Here is a 10277-nt window from a genome sequence, read left to right on the forward strand (position 1 = left end):
GAATACTACTCTTACTTGTCAGCGAGAGGTCGCAGCTTCGAATCGCGTCGGAGGAATTTTAATACACAATGATTTTTCTTGGGACTTTATTCGTTCAAAAGCTACAGGGTAGCCTACGATGTTCCATCATGTCCTTATTAAACGCTGTATATGTACCTTTGATGATTTATATTATATTTATTCGACAGTGTTAAGGGCTAACCTTCTTCAATATCATATATAATATAGGCCTACGGCAGTATTTCTAGCTGTATTTCCAGATTTATCTGGCCAAACGCCCTCTTGAGGCATAACATTGTGTAATACAATGTTCCCGACGGGTATCACTTTATCCACCGGGGCTATCCACTTATAGAAAATTTCTGTTCCGCAACCTATTTCCAGCAACCGTAGAAAATGTCATCGCAATAGCTCAATGAGAACTGTGTTGTTGCTATGGTAATGGTAATGGTAATGGTGGGATATTTGTAGTGCGCCTTCCACAATAAAATTGTCTCAAGGCGAAAAAATGTAGGACCAAGAATTTAAAAAAAAATTAAATTATATTATATCTTATATTAAAGAGCCTATATTAATCAGAATGTTTTTTTTAATTTTAATTATTATAAGTTAAATAAATATAAATAAATGAATAAAGTAAATAAATAAACAAATAGAAAAAATAAAAAAATAAATAATTGATAAATTAAGCCTTCAAAAACAGGCAGACCAAAGAATGGAAAAAAACCAAGCAGCAACATGAAAAATGCGCACTCCTGTTGTTGAGACGGCGTCAACCACCACTACCACGTACACGCAGGTACTCCGGCGACAGTATGCTGGGCTCCAGTAGCTTCCACCTTGGATAAGCCTCGGCTCTACTACCGTGCACTGCTAAGATGGCGACGCCGGCTCAAGTAAAGGGAGTTGCGACTTTAATGAACAAAAAACAAAACACTTAAATACTCTTAAACTACAAAAATTGTAAAAAGAAAAACTTAAAAAAGGTGGGTTTTAAGTTTCTTCTTAAATGTATGAACGGGAGTTGATTCACGGATAGAGGCTGGTAGGCTGTTCCAAAGTCTTGGTGCAGCGACAGAAAAAGTCCTATCACCACAAGTTTTGAGTCGCGATGCTGGAACGGATAGTATGAATCTATTGGTCGTTGATCTCATAGACCAACTACAAGTTACAAAACGTGACGTTAGGAGTTGAGAAATGTATTCAGGTGTCTTGTTGTGCAGGGCTTTGTACGTAATGAGCAGAATCTTGAATGTGATGCGCTTGTCACTTGGTAACCAGTGTAGATGATGCTTGTGCTAATTCAACATCAGAGGGTGTGGACGGTAAGAGAGTTCCTTTACTTTTACCGCAAAGTTTGTTCATTAAAGAAAACAACAGCCGTTGGTCACTTCCACATTTCTCGACTTGAGATTGAAAGTAGGCAGTTTTTGTATTGGTTAAAACAGAGTGATATTTTGCACATTGCTTCTTGAAAGCTGTTTTATCAACAGAATCACAAAACTTGATCCATTTACGCTCTAATACGCGACACTTTCTTTTTTCAATACAATTATCGTTGTACCATCGAGACATTTGTCTCATGGTAGCAACTTTCATTTTCTCAGGTGCAACTTCATTTTGAATTGAATTAAGGGTTCTGTTATATGCAGATACCATATAATTAACATCTTGGTTGTTGACATTGTTGCCGAAGCCAAAAAATGCTACAGAAAATAAGGTTGTAAGAACACTATTTTCGATGTTCTTAAAGTTACGGAATAAAACCTTCTTATAATTTAATGGTTTGGTTATATTAAGTTGAGCGTGAACAATGTAATGATTATTATTATTATTATTATTATTATTATTATTATTATTATTATTATTATTATTATTATTATTATTATCATTATTATTATTTTTATATATATATAAACATAGGCCTATATATAAACATATATATATAACTTATATATATATATATATAATAATAAGTACGATTGTAGAAACGTATACGTTGACATTACATGGAAATATTAGACCACAGAGGCCCACATGGAATACGGTACGATATACAATATATTTACAAATGGAAGAAATATTCTAAGGCTTGGATGTAAAAAATTCAGTCATTTCATTTGAGCTAACGCTCTTCTTCGTCAGGAACTACATGAAATATTCAGATACATTAACTACTTTAAAACTTACGTTACAAATTTATAAATGCTTGCTTAACTATAAAAAAAAAAGAATTAATATACTTTTAAACTAATCTACCATGTAGTTGTTTCACGCATTATTTTAACATAGCATTGTATCTTATATTGATTTTAATGTTTTTTAATGTAATACGCTATCAAATATGAACAAAGGTGGTCATTAAATTTAATAAAATTTGTAAAGCTTACCATAGCAAACCGTAATCTACCGTAACGATGTTTTAACACTACATTATCCACCAACTGTGTTTCCATAGATTGGAATGCAACATCGTCGTCAGTACTACCGGTTGACAGAGGTACTTGATATCCTGTATTAACATATTGAATTTCATCATAGACATGAGGGGTATTATCACTCCTGTGATTCTCAATAGATTGTGTTGCAGCAGTATCATTTACCAACTGTGTTTCCATATTTTGGGGTGCAACATCATCGTCAGTACCACCGGTTGACAGAGGTACTTGATATCCTGTATTAGCATATTGAATTTCATCATAAACTTGAGGGGTATTGTCACTCCTGTGATTCTCCATAGATTTTGTTGCAGCAGTATAATTTACCAACCGCGTGTCCATATTTTGGGGTGCAACATCATCGTCAGTACCACCGGTTGACAGAGGAACCTCATATGTGTTAGCATTTGAAATTTCATCATAAACGTGAGGGGTATGATCACTCCTGTGATTCTCCATAGATTGTGTTGCAGCAACATGATGATTCACCAACTGCGTTTCCATATATTGGGGTGCAACATCATCGTCAGTACCACCGGTTGACAGAGGAACCTCATATGTGTTAGCATTTGAAATTACATCATAAACGTGAGGGGTATGATCACTCCTGTGATTCTCCATAGATTGTGTTGCAGCAACATGATGATTCACCAACTGCGTTTCCATATATTGGGGTGCAACATCATCGTCAGTACCACCGGTTGACAGAGGAACCTCATATGTGTTAGCATTTGAAATTTCATCATAAATGTGAGGGGTATGATCACTCCTGTTATTCTCCATAGATTGTGTTGCAGCAACATGATGATTCACCAACTGCGTTTCCATATATTGGGGTGCAACATCATCGTCAATACCACTGGTTGGCAGAGGTACTTCATATGTGTTAGCATTTGAAATTTCATCATAAACTTGAGGGGTATTATCACTCCTGTCATTCTCCATAGATTGTGCTACAGCAACATCATTCACCAACTGCGTTTCCATAGATTGGGGTGCAACATCATCGTCAATACCACTGGTTGGCAGAGGTACTTCATATGTGTTAGCATTTGAAATTTCATCATAAACTTGAGGGGAATTATCACTCCTGTGTAAGTTCATGGATTGCGGGGCAGCATCATTATTGCTAGAAGTTGGCAGACAAGTTGATACATTTACTGTTGTCATATAATCATTCATTTCTGGAACCACTGGGTCTGTCTTTTTGCTATTAACAAAATATGACCTAAATTAAAGAAAAACTAAATCATTTCGTATCAATAGTTAGCTTTGTTCTGCGTCTTTACATATATTTTTCTGTTCATAAGTTTACAAAATTGTATCTTTGTATTTATATAGGCTAGTATCCCGAAAAAACGAGTTAAAGTTTCACTTTACATATAATTATCATGATTAAAGAGAACTTCTACAGAGATCATATCTTGTCTTCATAAACGCTTAGAATGAGGGAGAAAATACTATTGTCTTTTATTCAACAGCCTTTTGCTGTATGTTATTTTCTGAAAGAATTTTGGTTACATTTATTTATAATGTAGGTTTATCTATGCTAAATTTATCTTACATTACTTTTCTTTACTATAGTTTAAAAAATACCTTTTTTCAAATTATGATGTGAATCAATAATGTTGCCATAGGTTGTATATCACATCTATAACAAACTCTAAACAAAAATACTCTTAAAAAAGAATATTGTTTTTAGGCACTGCCGATGCCGACATATTAGCAACATAAACTCATCATTTAAGTTGATAAAACCAGGGAATTTTACTGTTCCATGATAAAACATATTGTAACTAATTGAATTTTATTATTACAAAATAGAGTCTACCTGCAGAAGAAGACAAATAATCGAGACATCAACAGAATGAAGACACAAAGAATGTATACTCCTATTTGGTAATCAGTCACTGATGATAATGAATTAACGTTATTACCTTTAAAAGTAAATAAGTGATAAATTAATGTAATAATAATAATAATAATAATATAATAATAATAATGATAATAATAATAATGATGATGATGATGATGATGATAATAATAATATTATTAATAATAATAATAATAATAATAATAATAATAATAATAATAATAATAATAATATTTATAGGTGTAATTTTGCCCTACCCGACGTGGAAATGTACTGAATACACAGTACGTGTGAATAATAATAATAATAATAATAATAATAATAATAATAATAATAATAATAATAATAATCGTCGTTCTCATCATTATCTTTATAATCTTTATCCTCTTTGTCGTCATCTTCTTCGTCGTCGTCATCATCATCATCAAAATCATCATCGTCATCAGTTTGCCATTCCAATGTAGGAAAAAACAAAGATTGATAATGTATCCACTTATAGAAGTCTCAGATTGCAGAAAAGTGCATTTCCAAGAATCTAGAAAACAATCAGTTTCCAGGAGGGGACTCCTTGGCCCCCTGTCATCTAACGATTGTTGTCCAATTGGCAGAACAACCACAAATTCTAGCGTGAAATGGTTATTATGAATCACTGAATCCGATCTTGGGACTCCACTTGGGAAATGTGACAGGCCTAATGTTTTTCGTAATTCCCATAAATGACCTTTGAAAGAACACATAATTGCACTTTGAACTCTTTGCAGATGATTGTATTATCTACAATTACACATAGTCTTATGATGCACTGGAGTTAAAATGTGATCGCGATGCTTTCTCGGATTGGGGAAAGAAAAATCACAAGGAAGTAACACCTAATAAGTGTTTCGTTTAAGTTTCGTGCAGGTTTAAACCGCCAGATGATGAGGAGTGTAACAGTGCTTTAAAAAGAAATATACAGTATAATGTTATACATATCATTTAAGCCAGCATTTATAGATGTGTATCCTCAAACGATAACGTATGACCATAAACAGATGGAGAATTTCTAATGCATTTAAAAAATACTAAATTTGATAAATTACCTATAACGTTTATATTGAAGGAATATGATGTGTTGGTATTTCCTGAACCATCTGTCGCAGTAACTGACACAAGGTAATTTCCAATCATCAACAAGTCTTGTTGCTGAATATCTGTTGCGATATTTGGAGGAACACCTGAGTTATCTTCAGCGGTGGCGGGAGTCCAAGCGGCAGCAGCAGTGTTTGTTGTCATTCCGGTCAACAACTTTATATCTGGTGGGCAAAAGGTTATGACCGGTACCTCTTTATCTGCAAGAGAAAGAGTACATTATAATTTTAATGATATACACCTTATTTTTTAAGTGTAATATAAATAAGTTATTATTTACCTATTACATCGAGAGACCGGCTAAACAAAGTAAAACAATTTCCGGCCGAAATTGATACCCAACTTTCACAATGGTTCGATACACAATTTGTTCATACTGTAGTAGTCTAATGATAATGTCAGTTGTTTAATTTTTCTTGTTCTTAGTCTAGGAGTGAGATCTTACCTACATAAACTGAATATTACAGTGAAGAATTATACTCAGTCTAAACATAACAGAGTATCCTAAATATTGTTTGAATAATATTGTGTACACAGTAGTAAAATATGGTCCTACCGATTTCACAATATGTTCCGATATATCCGTTAACACACATGCAGGTAGAGTTGTTGATATCATCAACACAATATCCTCCATTTTGACACGATGTATTAATACACATATAATCTAGCAAACAAAATAAATTGTTTATACTTTTTAATTGCTTTCTTGAAAAAAAATAATTTAAACTGGGGGCTATAATCATGACTCCTTAATTAAGCACTAAATGTTAATTATTATTTATAATATGTCTACAATTTTAATGGGCTAATTACTGCTTTATTTAATCTTTTCCAGGTTTTTCCAATATTGTGTCATGTTTGGACATCTTCGATAAATATTAATCACGAAACACGCACTAAATAGGACGTGAGAGGACTCGTTTAATATACACACCCCTCTACGCACTCAATCACTGCACACAAATTGTTTATAATGTTGGACCAACAACAAACTATTTAACGCTAGTGGAAGTCACTACTTGTTTTGTACATGTCTTAAATTATTTACAGTGTTTAATTTTTAAAGTGAAACATAGGTAAATATCATATCAAAGGTTAACTGCCCTGTCACATTATGTAATTATATAATAATGTCATTATATCATTATCAAATTATCATAATTTTTCAATACTCATCCTCACCGTAAACAACAACATTGTCGCCATTATCATTATCATTGGTAGGCCTATTTTATACATAAAAATGGTAGCAAAATTGAGAAGTCTTGCACATATTTGTTTAATGTTTCAATATAGTGTAGTTAACAATTACAGAGTAATTTTAGTATAACATTCTAAAATCTGCATATTATTTCCGATCAGCACCAACTCATTTCTCACATTCACGCCCCCTCTGGCTGGATCCGCCCCTGAATTATGCGAGCGGAAGTACAAACGCCACATAAACACACACATCCACACATCCACACACACCCCAACACACACCCACACCTACACACACACACACACACCCACACACACGTCTTTCTTTTCGAGAGGCGAGGGTAATCATCTCTCCTTCTCAAAGAGGCGAGGGTAATCACCTTTTCTTCTAAGAGCTCTTTCGGAGAGGCAAGGGACTCAGAAGAAAGAGGGTGATAGAAAAGGAAGAGAGAGGCGAATGTAATCACTTTTTCTTCTAGGAGGCGAGGGTGTCACCTCTCTTTCGGAGAGGCCAGGGTAATAACAAAGGAAGAAAAAAGGTGATAGGAAATTAAGGTCTTGGCAAACTGATGAACGACAATGGAGAGAAATTTCGATATCTGTATGGAAAACGATTTCATCATTGGAGGATCTATTTCAAAATATAAAGACATATCATGCATAAATAAACATGTTTTTTTTAAACTCGGAAAACAAAGAATCAGATTGACCACATCACAATAATTGAAAATAGAAGACTCAAGATGTCAAGGCGAAAAGAGGTGCTAATGCTCGAGGTGACCATCATATACTGTCAAGCCATTTTAAATTAAAATTACGTAGAACGTCAAACATAAGCAAGAAATTCTCTCAAAACCCAGAGATTGAAGGACCCAGTCACCAGATACAGCTTTGAAATCCATCTCAAGAATAGTTTTGATATTATAGTTATATATAGTTACTTTTCTTTATTTTACTTTTATTGTATTAATGTAGGCTATTTATTCTGTTTTTATATTTACGATCAAATATTCCCTCGTTTTGCTATGTAATGACGACTATATTTTGTATTGCTATTCTATTTGATGATTGTACATATGTTTTACCATTTATTCTCATGATTGTACATTACAATTGATATTATAATGAAGATTTGTGAATACTACATTTTCGTAAATGACAATTGTACATAAATATTTATAATATAATAATTTTAATTTACAATAATATAAGTATATCATTTTTATTAAAGAATTTTTAAATTTTATTTTTGAAGAATGTACACGATTATAACAATTATATATTTGTTATGTATTTATTTTTTCCCAATTTATTGCTCAGAGATTGGTTTAATTTTCCTTGTATGACGATCCATGCAGGTTTTATTTAGTTAAATTTGTTCCCTTTTATTCTTATTTAAACGGTTTTTTTGTTGCGTTGTCTTTGTTAGCAAGGTTTTGGTTATTCAGTTAATTTATTTTTTCACTTTTGCTTTTCCTCGGCACCCCTGTTCATTCTTTTTTTATCGAAAGATTGAAAATAAGCAAAAACGAATAAATAAAATAAACGTCGCAAAGTTCACACTGATGTTGTATACGTAAGCTTTTATTCATATGTTCTTGGCTTATATAAAGATACGAAGAATAGTCCTTTTGGTACGAACAATGGGTACTTTGTATATCTATTATAAGAGAAACCTGTACTCAATTTTGCCTCCAGTTCATAATAACAAAATCCATCAGAGACAAATCCACTGTTTTTTTCCATATGTCATTTCAATCTCCCTTGACCTCGATCGATAACAACTTTGCATCTTTGTCAACATACGTAAAGAAAAATTAAAATGGATACTTTGAACTAGCTATCACCAGTTTAAGTAAAAACTAAGATTACTAGTATCAGACTATTCATTTAGTTTAATTAATCTGTTCTTGGTCCACAGACCTTTAACTTTGGCGTGTATTATTATTGTTTATTCCGAATAAATTATATTTATATACCTAAAGGAAGAAATATTCAAAGGCTTGAATGTAACAAAACACAGTCACTTTATTTGAGCTTGCGCTCTTCTTCAGAAACCACATGAAATTTATTTATTACAGATTCAACATAACGGTCTAAAAAGAAATCATGGGCCGAGGGTCCGACACTTAACATACTATGTAATACAATATAAAATATCAAAAATATGTACACCATTAAATATCACTGTCAAAAAAAAAGGAAAAAAAGTTCATCTTACATCGTTTTAGTCGTTAAAGCAGGCTGTTATTAATTTTTTAAAAGATTTTGTATCTTCATATTTAAGCTGCTCAGGCTGTCACGAAGAGAGTTCTTGGGCCCTGCTGCTTAACATAACAGAATCTAAATAAAGAGGTTGTTCGAACGGGCACTCATATAATTTAGGATAATTAATCACGGGGTTAATAAAGGAGTTGTCATGCCAACAGAAAATCCCCCACTCTTAAAATAAAAAACCGGAATCGAAAACAAGGCTCCGGAAATCTTTTTAAAAACAAGAGGATAAAGATGGCACACATTTAGCCGATCGATGTAGTTTGGTCTATCTTTATACCTCCCCCACCCAGAATAAAGGCAATGCTAGTAGCAGCTTTTCGCATAAGTTCCAGTTTACGAGTATAAGTACTCTCTTGAGGGTCCCCTATAGAACGACAATATTCAAGTATGGGCGAAACCAAGACTCGTATAAGAAAATGAAATAGTTACCTCTAGTGCCAACAAAAACTCTTGAGACAAAATTTAAGCATTTAGAGGCTCTCGAGCACACATTTTTATTATGAGATTTAAACGTTGGGATTGTGGCTCCAATGCGTTTTGCTTTTGGAACAAGTGGGATCTGGGTATTTGAAATGGGGTGTAGATGAGGGGAGAAATGTCTGCTCAGGAGCCCCCAGATAAAAGAATAATTTTATACTTAGAAGAGATTAGATGCAAGCCATTATTTTTGCACCAACATACACAATTATCAATGTATTTTTGGAAACCAGTAACGTCCAAGGCCGACCAACAGTGCACGACAGGACGCTGGCATCGGCAAACTGATCGATTGGGCAAGACATAAGATGAGTAGTACGACAAATACAGAAAAAAAAAATTATAGTAATAGTAGTCCGATAACACTACTACTGATACTGATGGGTATGGGCCGAAGACAAGACTCAACTCCAGTGAAGATAACTCTATATGATATCCCAACAAGAGAAAAAATACATTTTTATGTATTGCCACATATACCATTGTACATTTATAATAAAAGAATTACTATGATTTACCTTAGCCAATGCACTTACAATTCAATACAATATAATAATCGTTTATTATCAACAATAAAACAGAATAGTTAAAAAGTCAAGTAGGGCCACGTCAATGGTTTTTACACTTTGATTTTCCAAACAGATCCGTCCACTCATTATGTTAATAATTATTTCCAGCCGTACAACCAGATTTTTCTGGTGTAATGCCCTCTTAATGCGCACCATTGTGTAATGAAATTGTAAATCCACGTGTGTTTTTCAAATTATATATTAGTCGGTGAAACAAAAAATTATGACAAGGCATTTTCGAAAATAAATGCAGTGTTCAATAGTCTACATGCATTGTTGTCATATTTTTTTTTGTTTCAACGACTAATA

At 33.2% G+C, this 10277-nt stretch overlaps 1 protein-coding gene across 1 annotated transcript in view; it reads right to left on the reverse strand.

Annotated features, from left to right (window-relative positions):
• The window catches only part of LOC117116511 (MAM and LDL-receptor class A domain-containing protein 1-like), a gene marked incomplete at its 5' end in the record, with an annotated part of 70379 nt that overhangs the window by 22158 nt on the left and 37944 nt on the right, over window positions 1-10277 (reverse strand). Inside the window, 6 exons of the mRNA XM_033260573.1 lie at window positions 1344-1746; window positions 2391-3666; window positions 4270-4375; window positions 5391-5639; window positions 5996-6106; window positions 7113-7276. Coding sequence (XP_033116464.1) covers window positions 1344-1746; window positions 2391-3666; window positions 4270-4375; window positions 5391-5639; window positions 5996-6106; window positions 7113-7276 — 2309 coding nt within the window. The remainder of the gene's footprint in view (window positions 1-1343; window positions 1747-2390; window positions 3667-4269; window positions 4376-5390; window positions 5640-5995; window positions 6107-7112; window positions 7277-10277) is intronic.

Source organism: Anneissia japonica, unplaced genomic scaffold (assembly GCF_011630105.1).
Source record: "Anneissia japonica isolate Jap-2015-1 unplaced genomic scaffold, ASM1163010v1 scaffold287606_len166773_cov115, whole genome shotgun sequence".
Taxonomy (NCBI): domain Eukaryota; kingdom Metazoa; phylum Echinodermata; class Crinoidea; order Comatulida; family Comatulidae; genus Anneissia; species Anneissia japonica.